At 40.7% G+C, this 23,400-nt stretch overlaps 1 protein-coding gene across 9 annotated transcripts in view; it reads right to left on the bottom strand.

The window, feature by feature from the left end:
* The window catches only part of PAK1 (p21 (RAC1) activated kinase 1), a gene marked incomplete at both ends in the record, with an annotated part of 127,928 nt that overhangs the window by 74,780 nt on the left and 29,748 nt on the right, over positions 1 to 23,400 (bottom strand). For 6 of the 9 annotated variants that reach the window (XM_080718896.1, XM_080718897.1, XM_080718898.1 and 3 more), the window contains 4 exons: positions 6,154 to 6,266; positions 12,468 to 12,516; positions 19,289 to 19,352; positions 21,705 to 21,879. In XM_080718896.1, coding sequence (XP_080575022.1) covers positions 6,154 to 6,266; positions 12,468 to 12,516; positions 19,289 to 19,352; positions 21,705 to 21,879 — 401 coding nt within the window. The remainder of the gene's footprint in view (positions 1 to 6,153; positions 6,267 to 12,467; positions 12,517 to 19,288; positions 19,353 to 21,704; positions 21,880 to 23,400) is intronic. The other 3 variants (XM_080718901.1, XM_080718902.1, XM_080718904.1) reach the window with 3 other exon arrangements.

The raw sequence follows: 23,400 nt of genomic DNA, 5'->3' as shown, positions 1-23,400 counted from the left end.
GAGACTAAATACTTGGTCTTGTTTAAGACTCTCCCCAGAGTCCAGCACAACAGATGCCAATATTTACTGAATAAATCCATGAGAACAATAAAAGATAATTGTATATATTAAACAAGATAGTGGTAATCAAAGTCCTTTAATCCAGGCATAGTGGCGCATGCTTGTAATCCCAGAATTTGGGAGACTGAAACAGGAGGATTGCAGATTGGTGGCCAGCCTCAGAAACTTAGTGAAGCCTTCTGCAAATTAACAAGATCCTAAACTAAGAAATAAAACAGGACTGGGGCATATCTCAAAGGTAAAATGCCCCTGGGCTCAATACCCAGGTTCTAGAAGTTTTAAAAAAAAAAAAGTCCTTTAAAAGCTATATTGTAGCCAGTAGGTGTTTGTAATATCAATACTTGAGAGGCTGAGACAGGAGGATCGCAGGTTTGCAGCGAGTCTCAGCTATTTAGACCTTCTATAATTTAGTGAGACCCTATTTCAAAATAAAATATAAAATAGGGCTAGGGTGTAGACTGGAGGTAGAATGCCCTGAGTTTAGTCCCCAGTACTGCAAAAATAAATAAATAAACAAAAACAAATAAAGCTATAGTGTTGCACATGTAGTCATATGCTGATAATGAATTCTACTTTGAGTGTCTGTCTCTTTAACCTCTTCTTATAAACCAAGGGCAAGCCAGGCACGGTGGTGCATTCTTGCAATCGAACATTTGGGAGGTTGAGACAGGAGGATCTGTGTTCACAAACAGCATTTGGGAGGTTGAGACAGGAGGATCTGTGTTCACAAACAGCATTTGAGAGGCTGAGACAGGAGGATCTGTGTTCACAAACAGCATTTGGGAGGTTGAGACAGGAGGATCTGTGTTCACAAACAGCATTTGGGAGGCTGAGACAGGAGGATGTGGTTCGAGGACAGCCTCAGCTACTTAGTGAGGCCCTCTGCAACTCAGTGAGACCCTGTTTCAAAATAAAGAATAAAAAGTAGGGCTGGGGGTATAGCTTGGAGGTAAAATTCTCCTGGGCTCCAACTCCAATACAGAAAAAGTAAATAAACAAACTAAGGACACAATTTATTAACATATGTTGGGAGAAATTACAGGCTGACATGACTTAGAACTGATAGCTTCTCTCAGGGACTGGGTCAACTCAGCAATGTTATGTAATGAATAAAAAGGTCACTTCACCTGTCTTATCAAGGTTTTCGCACCTATACAATAGAACAAATAAAAAATGAGGTTAGCTTAAAGCCCTACAGACTTGTCTGCTCACTTTAGACAAAGAAGCTAGGTTGGGAAAACATTTTTTGGAGTTGGCCTGAGCGATCATCTTTTCTTTAGCCTGATACTGGAGCTACTGCTTAAGCAAAGGGTAAGTTTTTTGTTGTTGATGTTGTTGTTTCTTGGCTTTTTTTGGTACTGGAAATTGAACCTAGAGGCACTCTACCTCCAACCTATACTAAGCCTGATAGCCCGATTTTATTTCTTTATTTGGAAACAGGGTTCTCACTAGGTTTCTGAGAGCCTTGCTACATTCCCAAGGCTGGCTTTGAACCTGTGATCTTCCTGTCTCAGCCTCCCAAAAACCAGGATTATAAGTGTGTGCCACCACGCCTGGCAAAGGGTAAGACTGAATCCTATTATCTTGACTACTAATCTAGTGCTTTTTTCATAAGACTGTGTTCTTTGTAGTTAAAAGCCTTGTAATTCACACACACACACACACACACACACACACACACACACACACACAGAGTCACACAGTCCTGGTGATGGAATCCAGGGCCTCATACATGGCAAGCACTTTGCCAATGAGCTATATCCTCAGTCCAAGTTCTGAAATATTTTGCACAAATAATAAATGGGATACACTAAGTCTTCCTGCAGCAACCTCTTTTGAGAGAAGAATAGAGAGACTTGAACTGCTACAGTCTGAATATTTATCTTCCCCTAAATTCCTATATTGGGAATCGAGTCATCACTGTAAGGGCATTGGGCGTGAGGCCTTTCGAGATGACTAGACTATAAGGGTAGAGCCCTCATGAGCAGAATTAGCGCCCCTATAATTAGGGCCCTCAGAGTCGCCTTGTGCTTCCCACCATGTGAGTACACTCAAGAAGGGCCATCTAGGAATCAGGAAGTGGCCCTCACCAGGCAACCAATCTGCCAGCACTTGATCTTGGACTTCCCAGCTCACAAAACTGTGAGAAATAAATCTCTTTATAACGTACCTAGCCCTTGAAAGTTTATTATAGCAGCTCAAATGGAGTAAGACATGACTCAAAGAGAAATCAGGGCAGGCTAAAAAATCCTCCTCTACTGAGCCTATTTATTTTCTGATGAAGAACATATATTTATGGCCTCTCACTCATACACTGAAAATATAACTGTCAGCTTAGACCGACTTGGGGAAGAACATGAAGGTGTAGGCAACCATGTCTGAGCACTGACAAGCAGACCTCAGAGCCTTTTCCTGGGCCTGACTTGTCACTGTCAAAGCTAAGACAATGTAAACCAAATTCAGGTTGGCCCAAACACTTTGTGGCTATATACTGTGGCAGTATATCTTCAAATATCCTATATTTGGAGAAGAACAAATATAGGTGGGTCTCTCCCCTGGGAAAAAACACAGCTTCTCACTTGCAACATCTTTGCTGAATGTTTAGGTTATGGACATCCTCTCCTGTAATCACAAAGAGATATATTTTTTTCTCCAAAATCAGGTGCTATTTTAGGGCCGAAACTTAGTATTATTTACTTCTAATTCCACAGTATACATCTCTGGAATACCAGTAAAGCTATGAATAATAAATAAACTTGCCAATCTTCTAATCCCATTTCCAGAACAGAAACTCCTTCAATAACATGGTCCTGCATTTTATTTTTTATATGTCTCCACTGATAAGGAACTTGCTATTTTATAAGACAGGTCATATCCTTCTTGTCAGCTGAATTAATTTTGTGGTACTAGAGATTTAACTCAGGGACAGTCTACCACTTAGCTCCACTCCATCCATCCATCCATCCATCTATCCATCCATCCATCCATCCATCCATCCATCCATCCATCCTTCCATCTATCTATCTATCTATCTATCTAATCTATTTTGTGGTGCTGAGGATTGAACCTAGGGGCACATTCTTCTAGACCTATTTTATTGTTTATTTTGAAACAGAGTCTCATTAAGTTGCTGATGGCCTTGCTAAACTGCTGAGGCTGGCCTTGAACCTGTGATTCTCCTGTCCCAGCCTTCCAAGTATTGGGTAAGAACTATTTAATGACTACATAAGGTCATTAGGGTAGAGCCTCATGATTGAATCCTGTTGTCGTTATAAGAACAGAGACCAGGCCTGTAGACATTGGCACACATGTTCCCCATCTCCTGCCATGTGCTAGCTTGTATCTTCCTCAGGTATTTTGTTATAGTAATAAAAAAAATGGACCAATACAACAGCTTTCATTTTTCCCTATTCTGAGCCAAAATCTATCCCTACAGCTTTCAGTACGTTAGCCAAGCTAGATTCTCTGTATAATAAGTTATTTAAAAAGTTGAGTAAGTAATAACTTATAGAGGATTCCTCAGAGCCAGTTAGGACCCACACCAAAGAGATACAATCGTCTCCAAGATAGAAGGCTTTATTCTCTATAGCTAGCAACATCCTTTAAAGGAAGGTCAAAGTCCAGTTCTCCTCTTTAAAGAAACAGGCTTTGCAGTGTTTCAGATACACAAAAAACAAACAAACAAACAAACAAACAAACACTTATGAAATCTGCCATACAGGGACAGGAGGCTGGTAATGTTTGCTAGTTCCTAGCGTAACTAGATTTAAACCAGTTATTAACTGCTATAAACCTCAGTTTCCTAATCTGTACAACAGAACTAAACCCTACCTCACCATGAGCTCCTGTTCATGGCAGTTCTTGGTACAAAGTAAAGCACACACAATGTTTAATACAATCACCCTTATTTATAATAAATAACAGACTTTTGACAGGCTGTGATGGTAGACTGAAATAATTTAAAAAATGGGATTTAATGAAGATACTTAATGAAGAATTTCTATACTAGCTGGGCATGGAAGTACATGCTTGTAATCCCAGTACTTAGAAGGCTAAAACAGGAGGATCACAAGTTCGTGACCAGCCTCAGCAACCTAGCTAAGACTCTCAGCAACCTAGAGAGACAGTTTCAAAACAAAACATATGTCTAAAAAAAAGGGCGGGGCCAGGATGTAGCTCAGGGGCAAATTCCTGCTTTTGCAGGTGTGGTGCTCTGGGTTTAATCTCTGGTTCCAAAAAGACAAAAAAACAACAAACAAAAACTCCTTTAAAAAAAAAAAAGGGCTGGGGAGGGTATAGCTTGGAAGTAGAATACACCTGGATGGACCCCCAGGCCCCCTCTGATGCACACAAATTCTACACAAAAAAAAAAATTGCTTTTTTTTTTCTTTCTTTCTTTTTGGAAAAAAAAAGTTCTAAGCTGGAAAGTTTAATGCAAGCTTATATTAAAAAAATAAAAGATCAGAGATTGCAGTTGATCACAAACTTAATAGGAGTCAAAATGAAATAGGCATCCTAAAATACAAAACAAGCTGGGTGTGGTGACGCACGCTTATAACCCCAGTGCTTGCGAAGCAGAGACAGGAGGATCACACAGGTTTGAAGCCAGCCTCAGGGACTCAGTGAGACCCTGTTTCCAAATAAAGTATAACATAAGTCTGGGAGTATAACCTAGAGGTAGAAAAGCCCCTGGGTTCCACCCCCAGTACCCCCCCCCACAAAATAATAAATAAATAAATAAATAAATAAATAAATAAATAAATAAAATATAAAACAAGAATGAAATCATTAAGTTGTGTTGAGAAAGGGTCCCACTCTCTGGCTCACACCTGTCCTAATCCCAGTACTTGGGAGGCTGAGACAGGTGGATCACAGGTTGGTGACCAGCTACAGCAATTTTGTAACGCCCTCAGTAACCTATCAAGATCCTACTTCAAAACAAAAAGTAAAAAGAGCTGGAGGTGTAGCTAGGAGTAAAGGATTCACAGTAGAAGAGAAAACAAAAGAAAACAAAAGAAAGGGAGGGAGGGAGGGAGGAAAGGTCAGAGTGCCATTCTCTACACAGTTCTCAGATCTCAAAAGAAGTATCTAGTACTGAGCATCACTGTGTGTTACACACACACACACACACACACACACACACACACACACACACACACACACGGGACTAAGCCTGGGGACATTCTACCTCCAAGCTACACCCCCAGCCCTATTTTATTGTTTTATTTTGAAACAAGGTCGTGCTAGGTTAATGAGTCTCACTACTTGCTGAGGCTCTCTTCAAACCTGTGATCCTCCTGTCTCAGTCTCACAAGTACTAGAATTACAGGCATGTGCCACTACGCCTGGCTTGCTTGCTTATTTATTTACTTAATTTTATGGCACCAGATATTGAACCCAGGAGCATTCTACCTCCGAGCTACACTTCCAACCCTATTTTATTCTTTATTTTTGAAACAGGGTCTCACTAAGGGTCTCACTACTTAGGCAGAGGGCCTAAGTAGCTAAGGCTGGCCGTGAAACCCACGATCTTTATGTCTCAGTCTCCCAAGTACTGGGATTACAAGTGTGTACCATCATGCCTGGCTTTCTTAGTTTTATTTCGAAAGAGGGTCTTGCTGGGTTGATGAGTCTCAGTACTTGCTGAGACTGTCCTCAAGTCTGTGATCCTTCTGTCTCAGTGTCCCAAGTACTAGGATTACAGGAATATGCCACCACACCCAGCTTGAGCATCACATTTCAAGAGAATACAGAAAAACCAGGAGTTATTCAGGAGAATGAGCAAGATGAGGAAAGATTTGGGATACAGAATGAAGAACCTAGGTGTTTGACTGAAGCCTGTGGGCTGAAAGGCTCCCCCAAAGTAGAAGAAATAGCACTAGATCAACTATTAGAAGATACAGGGCAGTAGGTTCAGTTCCACCCAGAAGGATTTTCCAGCAATCAGAGGCATCAAGCATTACACAAGGTCAGATTCAAGGAGCTCAGCACCACAGAAGATGCATAAATGGAGGTAGTTTTAAATGCTGGTGTGGTCTCTAACCCACTGCTCCCAAAAGCCACTTCCTTCCAATGGGGCCCACCACTCCATACCTGTCCAAGTAGTTCACAATATTTGGGTTCTTGTTTTCCCTCATAACCAGGATCTCATTAATAATCAGCTCTTTCTTCGGCTGCTGCTGAAGATTCATCTGCTTGATGGCCACCTGAAATCACAGTACATTCAATGTACACTCAACCAGAGTTATTCACCATTTACTGAACGTATACCCAGCGTCATACGTTAAGTATTAAGGAAACAAAGGTGAATAAGTCTTAGCCCTTGAGTAGTCCATATTTTATTAATGTTAGGCAAATGGTTTTCAAACTGAGGTCCCCAAGCCAGCAGCATCAACATAATCTGGGAACTCACTAGAAATAAATATTTTCAGACTCCTTCCCAAAACTATTGAACCAAAAACTCTGTTTTAATACACTAAGTCATTTTTTGTTTATGTGTATGTGGTACTGGGGATGGAACTCGGGGGCATTCTATCTCTGAGCTACACCCCCAGACCTATTATTTTTTGAAATAGGGTCTCACTAAGTTGCTTAAGCTGGCCATAAACCTGTGATCCTCCTGACTCAGCCTACACATACTGGGATTACAAGTGCCACCACACTCAGTTTAAGTAATTCTGACAGATACCAAAGATTAAGTATACATCTATACATATAATAATGTATACAAGTATACATCTATACATATATACTTGTATATATACAAGTATATATATACATATACAAGTACATATACATATATACAAGTATATATACAAGTATATATACATATATACTTATATATGTATACAAGTATATATAGCATATAATGTATACTTGTATACATTATAGCATACAAGTTCATATAAGGAGCTAGAAAAATTACAAAATAGAGCAAGAATTATTTCAATTTGGCAATGTATACAGACTTCTTAAAGGGTGGCTTTTTTTTTTTTTTTTTTTTAACATGGTATGGTAAGATAAACCAGAATTGATCAGGGTAAGAAGAGAAAAAGAGAAAGAGATCCCTAATGTTTATGTGTGAAAAAGATGTTGACAAGCTTTTGTCTGTATAAATAAAACACATTTCCATATAACACAAATATAAGGTATACTTTTGTTTCCAAGGCACTTTGCATCTATTTCTTCTGTGTCAGGCACTATGTAAGGTGTTCTTGATTTTGTTATTTCATTTAACCCAGAGACACGTGCATGCTAAGTATTACTGATCTTTCAATGGATGAGGAAATTGTGATTCCGAAATGCTATGTGATCAAGGCCTTCTGCAACTTAGACCCTGTTTAAAAAAAAACAGGGCTGGGGGTATGGCTCAGAGGTAGAATGCCCTAGGTTCAATCCCTAGTCAGTCAGTCTGTCTGTCTGTCTGTCTCTCACTCACTCACTCACTCACTCACTCACTCACTCACTCACTCACACAGCCACTTATGCTCTGTATCAGGCCAGAGGAAATCTCATTCTCAAACCAAATATGCTCTATACCTTTTTAAAAGCCCTGGAAGATCATACTCATACTTCTCTTATAAAAATTATGATGTGTATGAGAATTAAGTAGGAGTGTGCATAGGTACATGTGTGTATCTAGAAATTTAAGAGCTTAACTAAAAACCCAGAATCCCAGAGCCAAGCACAGGGTTTGATGCACACAGTTGGTGCTCAATGAATATTTGTGAAAAGTAAAAGGGAAAAAAGCGAATAGATTGATAGGTACTTTTGTTTTAAAACACAAACACACACACACACACACACACACACACACACACACACACACACACCTCTGAGCAATAGGCTACTATATCTCATAGGAATCTTAAAATTGTTTGCTAAGTGTTCATTCCCTAGAGATATTTTCCCTTTTTCATGCTTAGTGGACAAGAACATGAGTCTCTAATAGGACCAGAAGCAGCGAGAAGTATAAAGATGAATAATTCAAATTTTTATGGGAAAAGTCCCCATTTACTTCTTCAATTCAAATATCAACGGTCTTCTGTAGCTATCTTGTCAGCCAATCATTAAAAAAAAAAATTTCAAAAAGAAATAAAATTATTTTTTTAAACATTTCGGGCCCATTACAAGCATGGTGGTGCATGTCTGTAATCCCAGGATTTGAGAAGCTAACACAGGGGGATCATATGTTTGAGGACAGCCTCAGCAACACAGAGACTCGCAGCACCCTGGCAAGAACCTGTTTTAAAATACAACATAATGCCGGGCGTGGTGGCGCACGCTTGTAATCCCCGCGCTTGGGAGGCAGAGACAGGAGGATCGCGCAGGTTCGAAGCTAGCCGCGCGCGTGCTGGCTTAGGAGACCCTGTTTCCAAATAAAAATGTAAAAATAGGTTGGGAGTGTAGCCCGGAAATAGAAGGGCTTCCAGGAACCCCAGTACCACCAAAATAAAATAAAATAAAATAAAATAAAATAAAATAAAATACAACATAAGGCTGGACATGGTGGCAAATGCTTGTAATCCCAGTACTTAGGAGGCTGAGACAGGGGGATCGCGGTTCACGGCCAGCCTCAGCTACTTAGTGAGGTGAGGCCCTCCGCAACTTAGTGAGACCTATTTCAAAATAAAAAATAAAAGCCAGGCATGGTGGCACATGCTAGTATTCCCAGCATTTGGGAGGCTGAGACCGAAGGATCATGGTTCTCAGCCAGCCTCAGCTACTTAGTGAGGCACTTTGCAACTCAGTGAGACCCTGTTTCAAAATAAAGAATAAGTTGGGCGTGGTGGTGCACGCTTGAATCCCAGCATTCGGGAGGCTGAGACCAGAGGATCGGGGTTCCCGGACAGCCTTAGCTACTTAGTGAGTCCCTCTGCAACTTAGTGAGATCCTGTTTCAAAATAAAGAATAAAAAATAGGGTGGGGGTATAGCTCAAAGGTCAAATGCCCCTGGGTTCCATCCCCAAACCCACCCCCACACACAAAAAAAGAATAAAAAATAGGGCTGGGGGTGGAGCTTGGAGGTAGAATGCCCCTGGGCTCCATCCCCAGTACTGGGGGGAAAAATAAATAAAAGCAAAGAAATAAAAAAATTAGGGCTGGGGGTGTACCGTGGAGGTAGGATGCCCCTGGATCCAATCCCCAGTACCACAAAAAAATAAAATAAAATGCAAGATAAAAGAAATAGGGCTAGGATGTAGCTTGAAGGTAGAATGCCTCTGAGTTCAATCCCCATTACCACAAAACAAAACCAACCCCCTCATCCAAACCCCCAGAAAAACAAAACAAAACACTTTGATCCCTTCTATTCCCTGCCCAAAGCAAGAAAAAAAAATTCTTTGAATTAGTTTTTTTAGTAAAACAGGTATCTGATCTTGCTGTGTCTGGGAAAAACTGATCCTCAACTGTTATATCTGAAAAGCGACATGTTGACCTAAAGACATTAAGTATAGTAAGCCCTTATAACTAGGACTGGAGGCAGAAGAGTGCCGTTAGAGCTCCTCGGGCAATCCTGAAGGGTAGAATGGTGCTTACAAACCTCCCGGTGACCACTGAAGGCAGAGCGAGGCTGGGGCAGGACACTGGAGTCCTTTTCGGTTGCAAAGGACTATGACCCAGGCTTAATGGGATTACCTAATCAAATCATCGCTCCTATTCAGGTTAGGAGCAGAACTCTTACAACAGGAAAGAACTGGATTTGAACTGAGGACCTAACCTCTGGGTTTGATAATCATTCACTGACTTTGACCAATCACAAGTTCTCCTCAGTCTCTTCATCAATACTTCGAGGATGACAACCTCAACCACGACCCCCCGCCCCACCATTAAGGGCTGTTTTGACTACTAAGAAAATGGCCCGTGTGTTATTCATATATATGAAAATGGTAACCACAGGGAGAGCAGCATTTGATAAGTACCTAGCACCAGCAGCAGGAGCACGGCGGCAGCAGCAGCAGCAGCACATCCACCCTCCCACCCCACTTCTGCGAATGGCTACTGTGTGCCTGGCTCTGTGCCGGGTACTCTACTTACCTCAGTTAAATCAACCCCGCAAAGGAAAAACCATGACTTGCATTTCGGGTATGAAACTGAGGTAAGACTAGAGGAAAACTGCTTAGATCATAACCAGGTACATATGACCCCAAAGGTTCTTCCAGTCTGTTCTTTCTAGTATACACATTTTCTTTAGAAACAACCTGAAATCTGATTGATCTGTAATTGGAAGACTTCCCTGGACTGACACGCTAATCTTCCTCTATGTGACATACTAGAGCTGCTTCCCAGTTGGATAACCCCCAATAATCACTCACTCAAGAAGACCGAGAGCATCCCACTCGCTCCAATAAAGACTTATACTCCCCAGGGCAGGAGAGGAGGCCTTCCTGACCACACTGCATTAGCCACCCTAATGGACTTGCTTCCATTCACAGCTCTGCAACCACAAGCAGGCACACAATGAAGTCAAGTGTCTCTTTCCTGTGGCCACCTTCTCACCCAGGCAGCCTCCAGGACTTCCAGGAACCGCCTGTCACCTGCCTGCCTCCCATCAAGAGCTTAAGGCCTAAGAGGCCAGAGACATGACAGGAGGGAGCCCAGTGCCTAACCTCAGCTCTGCTGCGGCTTTGCGGCCCCAAAACCCGCTGCTGTGGCTTTTGTAGCACAGGATTACGAGTTAAAATATTCCAACTCAGTCCTTGCTAATTGGTGATAGCACAACCTGCCAGAGAGTTATTTATCTTCCCTGAGCCTCAAATTCCTCATGAATAAAAAGGAAATAGTATCTACTTTGAAGGGTTCTTTTTAGGATTTGTATCATCTCTATCATATCTTGGCATTCAATTCACCATCTTTAAAACTGGCATGCTAATACTATCCTTCCTCACCACTATTTTTACTTTAAGACAGATTCCTGTCAATACTATAAGACCTGTATATGTATACTATGGGAATTATGCTCTCTTTACATTTATGATTTTAATATTTCAGTGCTTGCACAGGACTGAATCTTTCATATAGTTCTGAGCACAAGATGCAGCATAAAGTAAAGGCTCAGTAAAATTCTTTGTGGAATAAAAACAGTATGTATATGAGTAAAAATGAATAAATACGTAGTTCTTAAGTTTATTATCACATTGTTTCACTGAATTCTTTCAATGCTTTTGTCAGGCATATGTTATGCACATTTTATAAATAAATAAAATTTAGGGCTCACAGAGGTCAAATGACTTACTAAAGGGAAATACATATATATATATATATATATATTAATTACTGGGGGTTGAACCCAGAGGCATTTTACCTTCAAACTATACCCCAGCCCAATTTTTAAAATTTCTTATTTGGAAACAGGGTCTCACTAGGTTGCTGAGGGCCTCACTGAGTTGTTTCAGCCTCTCAAGTACTGGGATTACAGGTGTGCTACTGCGCCTGGCCCAATGTAATATAAATAGATTAGCATAAGCATCCATGCCTTTAGATTCTCATCTCAAAGTAGAATCAATAAATCCTTATCCATAATATTGTAAAAGTTGACTTATACTACATGGAGTTTCAGTATTTGGCTTTAACACTTACAAAAGACTAAAAAGAGCTCTGTGAAATGGGTGCCATCCCTATTAAGCATGACTTCTCCAAGATATCAGGGATTTCAACCATCAGAAATATCCCAGGTTGCTAAGAGCCTCCCTTGGAGGAAGCCGACTCTATTTTCACTGGGAGGGAGTCTCCATCTGAGTCCCAGCACTCCCAGACCTCCTCCAAGGCAGCTGCCAATCACAGCGTACCTGCCAATATTCTTGTTGTGAAACCAACCAAAGAGAAGACTGTAAGGAAACCCTAGGAACTCTATATTCCCTTCACATCTTCCTTCTGCTAACAATAAGACCTTGGGTCAGCAGGCTTTAATAAATAAGGTCAAAGTCCTTCTGGCCTAATGAAATGAGGACAAAGAGGTGCCTCCAAATAAAGGAGGACTTCAGTGTCCAGTGGAATCCTGGGTGCAGAGCAATGGCAGGACCCTACACGTATCCAGTCAGTCACCAAGTCCTGTCAAATCTATCCGCTAGATAACTCTCAAATTCATCTACTTCTCTCCAACTATATTAGCCTCTCACCGTAGTCTAAATCATCATTTCCCACTTGGAATTATACAATAACCTTCTCCCTCACATGGTCCACTCTTACTTTCTCCAACCTACTCTCCTTACCGTAACTGCAGTAACTTTTCCAAAAGCTGTAAGTTTCCTCATTTTAGTCTATTTGCTTCTAGTATGGTATCCTAAAGGAGGTTAAACATTAATCAAAAAAAAAAAAAAAAGAAAAGAAAAGAAAAGAAAAGAAAAGAAAAGAAAAGAAAAGAAAAACCTGTAGAACTGAAAGAATAATAGCTGGTAGCATAATCTTACCTCCTGTCCTGTGGCAACATCCATTGCAGTGTACACGGTGCCTGAAGCACTAGATAACAGATGGGGGAGAGAGAGGGAGAAAAACAGAGGTTCAGTGAGGAAGTATTGTCAAATGCAGCTCTATACACAACTTGGCAGTATGATGATGATGATGATGACGATGACGATGATGATGATGATGATACTAGTAAAAAAAATAAGGCTCCCTTCTGTGGCTCTCCCATTCCCATATTTGACAGCAGTGTGTAATAGTAAAGAGAACAGAGGCTCTAGTGGTCCAGACCCAAGTCTCACGCTAGAACTTCTACCTTATATTTACTGGCTATGTGATCTTAGGCAAATTATACAACTTCTCTGAGCTTCTCTTTTGTGACATGAATAAGAATTTAAATTAATTGGTTCATATAAATCACTTAGCCTAAAATAAAATATAGTATTTATTTATTGTTCCTGCTTGCTCTCCTCTCCTCCATGACCTTTGGCAAACTGCTTTAATCTTTGTGGCTTCAAAGTCTTCATCGGTAAACAAGGATAGAATTAGATCTATGACTTTCAATAGGGAATGAGAAGGGGAAGGGGCCCTGGGGAGGATTTCAGATCAGGTCTGGGGGGGTAGCTTATACAAATGTATCAAGACAGGATATAGACTTTTCATGCATCAGTAATGTTCTGATTACTAATGTTCTGAGCTACATCCCCAGCCCTTTTAATTTTATTTTGAAACCAGAATCTCTAAATTGCCCAGGCTGGGCCTTGAGCTTGCAGTCCTCTTGCCTCAGCTAGAACCTGAACTGCTGGGATTACAGGCACATACCACCATACCTAGGTAGCAATGTTCTCTTTCTTAATCTGGGTGCTGATTATACGGGTGTGTTCACTTTTTGAAAATGTACTGAGTTGTATACTTATGTATGTTATCTCCAATTACAATTTATATATACAACTTAAGCTATTAAAAAACTATGAAAACTTTAAAAAATTGAATATTATAAAATAATCTTTTAATTTTTATTGTAATATTTATTTACTATTATTATTATTATTATTATTATTATTATTATTATTATTTGGTGGTGGTACTGGTGTTTCTGGAAGCCCTTCTACCTGAGGGCTACACTCCCAGACCTCTTTTTTATATTTGGAAACAGGGTCTCTTAAGCCAGCGCGGCTGGCTTCGAACCTGCGAGATCCTCCTGTCTCTGCCTCCCGAGCGTGGGGATTACAAGCGTGCGCCACCACGCCCGGCTATTTATTTATTTATTTATTTTGCAGGTCTGGGGATGGAACCCAGAGGAATTTGACCTCTGAGCTATACCCGCTGCCCTATTTTTTATTCTTTATTTTGAAACAGGGTCTCATTAAATTGTGGAGGGCCTCACTAAGTAGCTGAGGCTGTCCACGAACCACGATCCTCCGGTCTCAGCCTCCCGAATGCTGGGATTACAAGCGTGCGCCACCAGAGCCGACTTATAAAATAATCTTAATTAAATATTATAAAATAATCTTGACGTATCCTTCCTACTCTGATATTTTGGGATCCTATGATTCCCCCCTTTTTTATGGTACTGGGGATTGAACGTAGGGCACATTCTACCTCTGAGCTACATTCCAGCCTTATTTTTTATTTTGAAACAAAGTCTTGTTTAAGTTGTTGAGGCTGTCCTCAAACTAGCAATCCTCCTGTCTTAGCCTCCCAAGTACTGGGATTACAGGTGTGTGCCACCACATCCAGCTCCTATGATCCTTGAAAATAATTTTATTTCTTTCCCTCCCTCCCTTCTTTCCTCCCTCCTTTCCTTCCTTTCTTTGAATCTATTCATTTATTTTGGTACTAGGGATTAAACCCAGGAACATTCGACCTCAAAGCTATGCTCCCAGGCTTTTTAATGTTTTTTTGTTTGTTTTGTTTTGTTTGCGGGTCTGGAGATGAAACCCAGGGGCATTCGACCTCCAAGCTACACCCCCTGTTTATGTTTTATTTTTAAATAGTCTTGGTAAATTGCTGAAAATCTCACTAAATTCCTGAAGCTGGCCTTGAACCTACGGTCCTCCTGAGTCAGTCTCCCAAGCAATGGGATTACAAGTGTGTGTCACTATGCCCAGCTTTAAATATATTTTTGCAAATACATATCCTCACAGAAAATCTGATAATATTTCTACCCCACACACAAAATTAAAATAATAACTCCACTAGACACACACATATACATTTATGTATGAATATAAACACAAAAACTGACAGTGTGGGGTGAAAGAAAGAAATGCTAGTAATAATGGTAGGAAAAATCATGCCCATTTGACATAACTAAACCCTCTTATTTTATGTCTATAAACTCAAATCCTGTATATTTGTAGGTGAGTAATTTAGAGTGCAAATGTGTTGCTATTCATGCCATATGCCAAATATGTATCATACAATTTGAAGACCTTTGTAATTCTGGTCTTTTGCAAGCACGCATTCAGGCAAGCCCTGAAGTTCTGCCTCCCAGAGAAATCAGGACAATTCACAGGGAAAAGTCACTTTATTATTATTATTATTATTATTATTATTATTATTAATTTTTTTATTTTTATTTTTGCAGTACTAAGGATTGAACCTAGGGGCATTCTACCTCTGTGCTACACCTCCAGCCTTATTTTTTATTCTTTATTTTGAAACAAGGTCTCACTAAGTTGCAGAGGGCCTCACTGAGCAGCTGAGGCTGGCTGCAAACCTGTGATCTTCCTGTCTCAGCCTCCTGTGTGCTGGGGTTACAAGTGTGTGCAACACATGTGGCTGAAAAGTCACTTTTAAGTATGCCTTCCAGCTAGGAATTATAGTCACTAGCTCTTTAGTTGGGAGCCGAGCTACATGCCTGGAAACTGTGATCATAAGATACTATCAAATAGGGACTAGGTTATTTGTATCGGTAGTTTGTTTTTGGTTTTTTTCCAGTGCCTGATCATCCTATCCCTAGCCATCCTCTGTCCAAAAGAGGTGCCTATCGTCCTATTCCTACCTTCCCTGATACCACCAGTGTCACCATTTCTCTTTTTTTTCTTTTTTCTTTCTATTTTTTTTTTTTTAAGGGTCTGGGGATGGAACCTCTGAGCTACATCCCCTGCCCTATTTTTTTTTTTTTTTGGGTGGTACTGGGGTTCCTGGAAGCCCTTCTACTTCAGGGCTACACTCCCATACCTATTTTTACATTTTTATTTGGAAACAGGGTCTCCTAAGCCAGCGCGCGCGGCTGGCTTCGAACCTGCGCGATCCTCCTGTCTCTGCCTCCCAAGCGCGGGGATTACAAACGTGCGCCACCATGCCCGGCCCCTGCCCTATTTTTTATTTTGAAACCGGGTCTCACTGAGTTGTGGAGGGCCTCACTAAGTAGCTGAGGTGTCAGCTTCCCGAATGCTGGGATTACAAGCGTGCGCCACCACGCCTGGCTAGTGTCATCATTCTTTTTTTTTTTTTTTTTTTTTTTGTGTGTGGTACTGGGGTTCCTGGAAGCCCCTTTACCTCTGGGCTATACTCCCAGATCTATTTTATATTTTTGAAACAGGGTCTCTTACACCAGTGCGGCTGGCTTCGAACCTGCGCGATCCTCCTGTCTCCACCTCCCAAGCACGGGGATTACAAGCATGTGCCACCGCGCCCGGCGTAGTGTCATCATTCTTAAAGGACAAACATGGTCAAGCCTCAGGAAGAATGGACATTCTGGGACTATGTGATGATGCTTATAAAGTTCAAGAAAGCAACTCAGACTCACCTGATTATTTCTACTTTGAAATCAAATTTAATAACATTATTTTTCTTTTTTTATATTTTTTATTTGGAAACAGGGTCTCACTAAGTTGCTGAGAGCCTCACTAAGTAGCTGAGGCTGGCTTCGAACCTGCGCGATTCTCCTGTCTCAGCCTCCCAAACGCGGGGATTACAAGTGTGTGCCACCACGCCCAGCTAATAACATTATTTTTCATATGATTAGGCATATGAATTTTAAGTCCAAAAGCAACAAATTTCAGGTCTTATGGGCAGGGGCAAGCAAAAATTGTAATAGCATCAAGTCAATATATATATATATATATATATATATATATATATATATATATATATATATATATATATGGGGGGGGTACTGGGGATGGAACCCTTCTACCTCCGGGCTACACTCCCAGACCTATTTTATATTTTTATTTGGAAACAAGGTCTCTTAAGCCAGAGAGGCTGGCTACAAACCTGCGTGATCCTACTGTCTCCGCTTCCCAAGCGCGGGAATTACAAGCCTGCACCACCACGCCTGGCCCTCAAGTCATCATATTGATGTGGCATTTATATTTTTATTTTATATATATATATTTTTTAAATTATGGAATGTGGACACCTTAGCTCTCTAACAGATTGTCAAAGTAAGAAGGGAAAGGGTATTTCACAGATGCTGCCTGCTTATATACGTCTCATGCATCAATTTTTTTTTTTTTTTTTTTTTGGTGGTACTGGGGTTCCTGGAAGCCCTTCTACCTCCAGGCTATGCTCCCAGACCTATTTTTTAAAATATATTTTTATTTGGAAACAGGGTCTCTTAAGCCAGCGCGGCTGGCTTCGAACCTACACGATCCTCCTGTCTCTGCCTCCCAAGCATGGGGATTACAAGCATGCGCCACCACGCCCAGCTTCATGCATCTATTAAAAAGCAAATAGAAGCTAGGCATGGTGGTACATGCCTGTAATCCCAGTACCTGGGAGGCTGAGATGGGAAGATCGAAGGTTTGAGGACAGCCTCAGCAAATACTGAGACTTTTCAGCAGTCTAGTGAGACCCTGTTTCAAAATCAAAATAAAATAGGGCTAGAGGTATAGCTCAGAGATAGAATGCCCTTGGGTTCAATCTCCACAAAAAAAAGAAAGGAAGAAGGGAGGAGGGAAGGAAGGAGGGAAGGATGGAGGGAGGGAGGGAGGGATGAAAATAATACATTTTGGAAGTGAACAGCCCTTAATCCACAACCCTTTTTCCCCAAACTTAACAACAAAGCAACTCGAGTGCAGAGAAGGGCTCTGGCCTGTCCACACTTGTCCATGTACCTTCAGCCTACAGTCCTATTATCTCAACCTAAAGGAAATGCCTCCTGCATTACTCTGAAGGAAGCAAAATAATTTATCCTCAAGGTGCTAATACCTTATGACCAGATCAGACTCACAAAGCACATCTAGCAGGAAAAACACTGGGACCAGGGGGAAAAAATGAGACCCGCCCAACTCAAAGTTGTTTTGAGGACTAAAACAACAGGTATAAATAACAGATGCAGACTACAGTAAGCTGTACAGATATAACATTCTTATATTATGCAAGCCTTTTATTTTCACAAGTTCCTGGGTGCCTAAGAAAGACACTGAAACAGAAAATTTCAGTAACTTCATTATAGTAAGAATGCTTTCATCTTGCCCACACTGAGAGCCTACTATAAGGCACGCCGCTTTTTTCCCATTTCCTTTTTCATTTCAGCCGTTTTGATAAATCTTTAGAAATCTTACCACTGTGTGTGTGTGGTACTGGGGACTGGACCCGGGGGAATTCTTCCTCCAGCTCTACCCCCAGCTCTATTTTATTCCTTATTTTAAAACAGGCTCTCTCTAGGTGGATAAGAGTCCACTACTTGCTGAAGCTGTCCTCCAACCCATGGCGCTTCTAGCTCAGCCTCTCAGATACTGGCATTACAAGCATGAACCACCACTCCTGGCTTCTATCATCATTTTTTATACAGTTATAACTTACCTAATTTGCACAAATCCTAAGTATACAACGTAATCGTTTTATATACGTATATACCATGTTTACCACCAAAGGGATCCGTCCCTAAAGGTTCATTCATACCTCTTCTCACTCGACTTCCCTCTCCCAGAGGTAATCAGTATTCTGACTTCTACTGCCATATATTAGTTTTGCCTTTTTTTTCGTGGAAATGGGGTTCCTAGAAACCCTTCTACTTCCGGGCTACACTCCCAGATCTTTCTTTTTTTAAAATATTTTTATTTGGAAATAGGGTCTCTTAAGCCAGCGAGGCTGGCTTCGAACCTGCGTGATCCTCCTGTCTCCGCCTCCCAAGCGCGGGGATTACAAGTGTGGGCCACCAAGCCTGGGTTGTTTTGCCTATTTTTAAACTTCATATAAACAGAATTAGACAGGAGCTGATCTTTTATGTCTGGCTTTTTGTGCTCAAAATAATGGCTAAGTGCTTTTAAAAGACTTAGCCCAATACACTGTAATTCTTTGTTTGCCTGTCTGTCTCATGTTGACTTGAGGTCCTTAAAGGCAGAGATTGGGTCTGATTCACAGCTATATTCACAGTGCCTTGCATACAACAGGAACTCAGTTAAGATTTGCTAAGTTGAGTACACTAAGGGCAGCATACAAATTACAGAGAAGAAACTAGAGCACAGGGGTCATGAATTATGGCATCCACCTAGAAAAATAGGTCCTGTTATACAAGCAGAAAGGTTTCTAGTTCTTGGTCTTTAATTTCATCTTAGTGCCGAAACTATCAGCACTAGGGCAATCGCAGTTTATCTGAAAAAAGAGAGGTGTAATTCAGGAAGCTGGTTTTGTGCTAAGAAAATAAATGGCAGGGATATTTTTAGCAATATGGCCAGCTAATGGTAGGTACATTTTTCCTATTAAGTACAATTCTGCCAAACTTGAAGTTGGCCTACCATAACACCTCCAGGTGGGTAAGGGGTGGGATTAAAAGAAAAAACAAGGTTATGAGAGAGAAAACAAGCAAAATCATAATGCCAGCACACATGCTTTTAAGTCATTTCTCCAGGGAAAGAAAATGCCTACTAACCCTTGTCCAATCTTCTCAAACCGCGTATACTTCTTCTTAGGATCACCCACGCTCACTATGCTCCCTTTGAAAAAACAGAGACCATCAATCATTTTTTTTCCAGATCAAGACACAAAACAGATCCCACATTCCCCTTAACCCCTGGAGTTGGCAAGGACTAAAGAACTTGCTCCATACCTGAAATACATACTAAGCAGGCCCTCAGCTTTTCTCCAACCAAAGGTTTCATCGCCTTGACTGGTTGCTGTTATTGCTGTTGTTGTTGTTGTTGTGTGGTGCTGGGGATTGAACCCAGGGGCATTCTACCTCTGAGCTACACCCCCAGCCTGACTTTTTATTCTTTATTTTTTTGGAAATAAGGTCTCACTAAGTAGCTGAGGCGGACCATGAACCCAGATTCTCCTGTCTCAGCCTCCTGAGTACTGGGATTACAAGCGTGCGCCACCATGCCCGGCTCCTTGACTGCTTTTATTCACAGAAATTAACTCCATTTCTAAACTCCTAAGATCCATTCATATTAATTCATTCAATAAATATTTAGTTGGCTCCTTGACTGCTTTTATTCACAGAAATTGATTCCATTTCTAAACTCCTAAGATCCATTCATATTAATGCATTCAATAAATATTTAGTCATTTCCCATGTACTAAGCCATATGCTGAATGCTAGAACTAAGGAGACAAGGCACAGTTAAAATAATCTCCCAAGTAGCTCAACATCATGGAAAATGTGGACAAGTAAGTATACAATGCTATAAAAATATAATAATTGCTGTGATCAGTGCCAAGGAGATATAGAAAGAAGCACAAAAATAGACTGGAAAGACTGAAGAAAGAGGCTATCCAGGTTGACTTTTACAGGACAAAGAAAAGTTCAGCCAAGGAGAGAAAGTCACAAAGAGGTTTACACCAGGGAATATTCAGTACACAGACAGAGTGGTATGAGAGAACTCACCGAGTTTCACAATTTATATTCTACAGGGGGAACTAAGACCCACAGAAGGGAAGCTACTTCCTCAAGGTCACATGGCAAACTGGTCTCAGAACTATGATTAGGAGTTTAGTTTTTAGTCTCCTAATCCAATGTGCTTTTCTACTATCAATAACTAGGAATTGTCGCTTTTTAATTATTTAATTTGGTTTACAAATGAGTCAGGTATTAATATCCCTATTTAAAAGATGAGTGAAAAAGAGGCTCAGAGAACAGTAGGAAATTGCCCAACACAAGTCAGTGACAGTGCTAGGGTTTCATCCCAGGTGTCCTACCTCCCAGACTAGTTTCCTTTCTATAATTCTAAGTTTTGTCATAAAAAAGATCTGGTCTAGGGAACAAGACTACATGTAGGAGTAAATAGATAACTGGGAGAATGGCTTTTACGTCATCATTTTATGAGGGTTCCAGGCAAGAGCAATTTTTCAGAGTGATTTTTGATTTTTTTTTCCCTCTTAGGTCAAACAAGAATTATCAGGAAGAAGTAGAAAGCTACTACACTAGAGAACCAGAAACCTTAGCTTTGGAAAGCAATTCCAGTTCACAGAGTTGGCCAAATCAGTCATGTTGAAAACTCTTTGGAAATAAGTATAGTAAACAAATCCAAGGCTTTGTTAAATGAATTTTCTAAGCCCACAGGTCAACCCAATGCTTCCTTCTAATATAATTCTTCTGCACTTTACTAAAACACAGAAACAGGCTAACTTCATCTTTGGCTGCTAAAGAAAGTGGAAGTTTCCACCTGACAGCAAGAAGCAACAAGCCTACAAGAAGACAATCTTGTGTTTTAACCTAAGCCTGGTTACTTTCTAGCTGTGTGATATGGGCCTGAAAAAACCTTAACTGCAAAAATAAAGGCCACAATGCCTCTCTTAACAGCATTAATATGAAAATTAAATGAAAAACTAATAAAGAAAATAACTTATTTGTCATTTGATACATAACACAGTTTTGCAAAATTTTGGTTTGCTGGTTTTGAATTTTCCCTTTTATCCTACAACCATAATGGCAGATCTGTCTTCTCCTAGGTCAGTGGCAAACATCAATAATCAAATCACAGCACTCTCTCCCAACATGCCTCAATCTTTCTCAACACAATATTCTAGGGCATTCACTAGACAAAAGTTACGCATCATGTCCATCATCTATGGAAGGGGCCAGGGTTGCCTTGCCCTCAAAGTGAGCTACCCACACTCTCCCATCACACCCCGATCCTAACGTGGTGTTCAACCAGAGCTCCTGAGATGGGAAGTGAGGTGGAAGGCAGGTGAAGAGGAGCACAGTCCAGGGCTGTGGCACCAGGCATGGCCAGCCAGACACATGGACCAAACCTAGGATCAGGATCTTTATAAGAAGAGCAGGATTCCCTCTCTATGCTGACCAATCATAGAGCAAAAGAAGGTTCAGAAATCTACGAAGTGCTTACGTAATTTCTCCAAGATCTCCTCATCAGACATCTTAGGCTTCTTCTTCTGCTTCTCGGTATTCCGGGTCAAAGCATCCGGCAGAGTGGCGTTATTCTCAGTCGGTGAAATGGGAGATGTGGCCACATCCCGAGTTGGAGTAACAGGAAGTGGTTCAATCACAGACCGTGTGTATACCTGCATTATTGGTGCAAAATTTTGGCAAAGCCAGCCTTTGTTAGCATAGAGAAACTTCTTCACTATGTGAGGTTAGAACATCCACAGAACAAATCCCCCAAATTCATTCTTTCCCTTATATTAAAATCTGTATTTTTCCTCCTCTGCTCCCAGGCTCATCTGTTCTAGGTGAAGTGACTTTCCTTGCTTTCACTGTACACAACAGGGGTTAGTGAGAGTCTCAACACTAACAACATTCAAAAAGGCTAGGCAACTCTCAGCAAAAATTTAGTAGCAATTTTATCATGAGATGGAAACCCCCCTCATCTGTAATATCCAATGTTTTCCCATAGAAATCCTATACTTCCATAGCATTTTGTACTGCTAATGAAACTCTTAATATTGTCTTCTGCATTACTCCCTCTTCAGATCCTGAACCCTTACAGAAAAGGAACTACTCTGGTTCTTTAAGAAGCAGCAAGGTATAGTGGCTTAGAACACAGACTTGGGAACTGAGCTGCCTGGCTTAGACCCCAGCTCTTGTTCTTACCATCTGTGTGACTTGGGCAGGCTACTTAACTTCTCTGCGCTTCAGTCTCCTCATCTGTAAAATGGTGATAATAATGATATCTATCTTACGGAGTTATTCTAAAGATAAATTGATTAATATGTGTGAAGTGATTGTTAGAATTATGCCCAGCACTCAAATTTTACTTTAAAGATATCATATTTCCTATTCATTCATTTACTTTAATAAACATTTACTGAGAATCTACTGCAAGCCTAACCCTATATAAAACATTGTCTCCATACTCTCACTCTAGTAAAGGAGGCGAGAAAGTCATAACTGCAAGGGAAAAAGGAATAAATGTTATATGAAATGATGATATACTACCAAGGTTCAAAAAAAATCTTAAATTGTACTTTCTCTTTCTAGGGATATTTCAAGGCTTTGTGTGTGTGTATGTGTGAGACACTGCAGACTGAACCCAGGGGGTATTCTACCTCTGAGCTACACCCCAGTCCTGTTTTATTTCTTACTTTGAAACAGAGTCTTGCTGCATTGCTGAGGCTATTCTCAAACCTGCAATCCTCCTGTCTCAGCCTTCCAAGTACTGGGATTACAGGCATGTGCCACCACACCTGGCTCATTTATCAGATTTGATAATAAAAATATCACAATTATCTTTTGGATAATTTATCCTATACCACTTATCCCTAACAAAAAGCAAGCATTCAAGTAATATTTGGAATCAATGAATAAATAAATGGAATCCCTCAGTTGGACTGACCTTCCTGACTACTCTAGAATAATGATTTCTCAGTTGTTTTTCCTGCGGTATCTGAATCCAGGAGGGCATTCTACCTCTGAGCTACACCTCCAGCCCATTTTTTTTTTTTATTATTCTTTATTTTGAAACAGAGTCTTACTAAGTTTCAGAGGACCTCACTAAGTAGCTGAGGCTATCCTCGAACTGCAATTCTCCTGTCTCAGCCTCTCAAGTACTGGGATTACAAGCATGCACCACCACGCCCAGCTCA

The sequence above is a fragment of the Muscardinus avellanarius genome, assembly GCF_963383645.1.
Source record: "Muscardinus avellanarius genome assembly, chromosome: 1".
Taxonomy (NCBI): domain Eukaryota; kingdom Metazoa; phylum Chordata; class Mammalia; order Rodentia; family Gliridae; genus Muscardinus; species Muscardinus avellanarius.
Note: the sequence above shows the minus strand (reverse complement) of the source record. Positions and strands in the feature narration are given on the sequence as shown.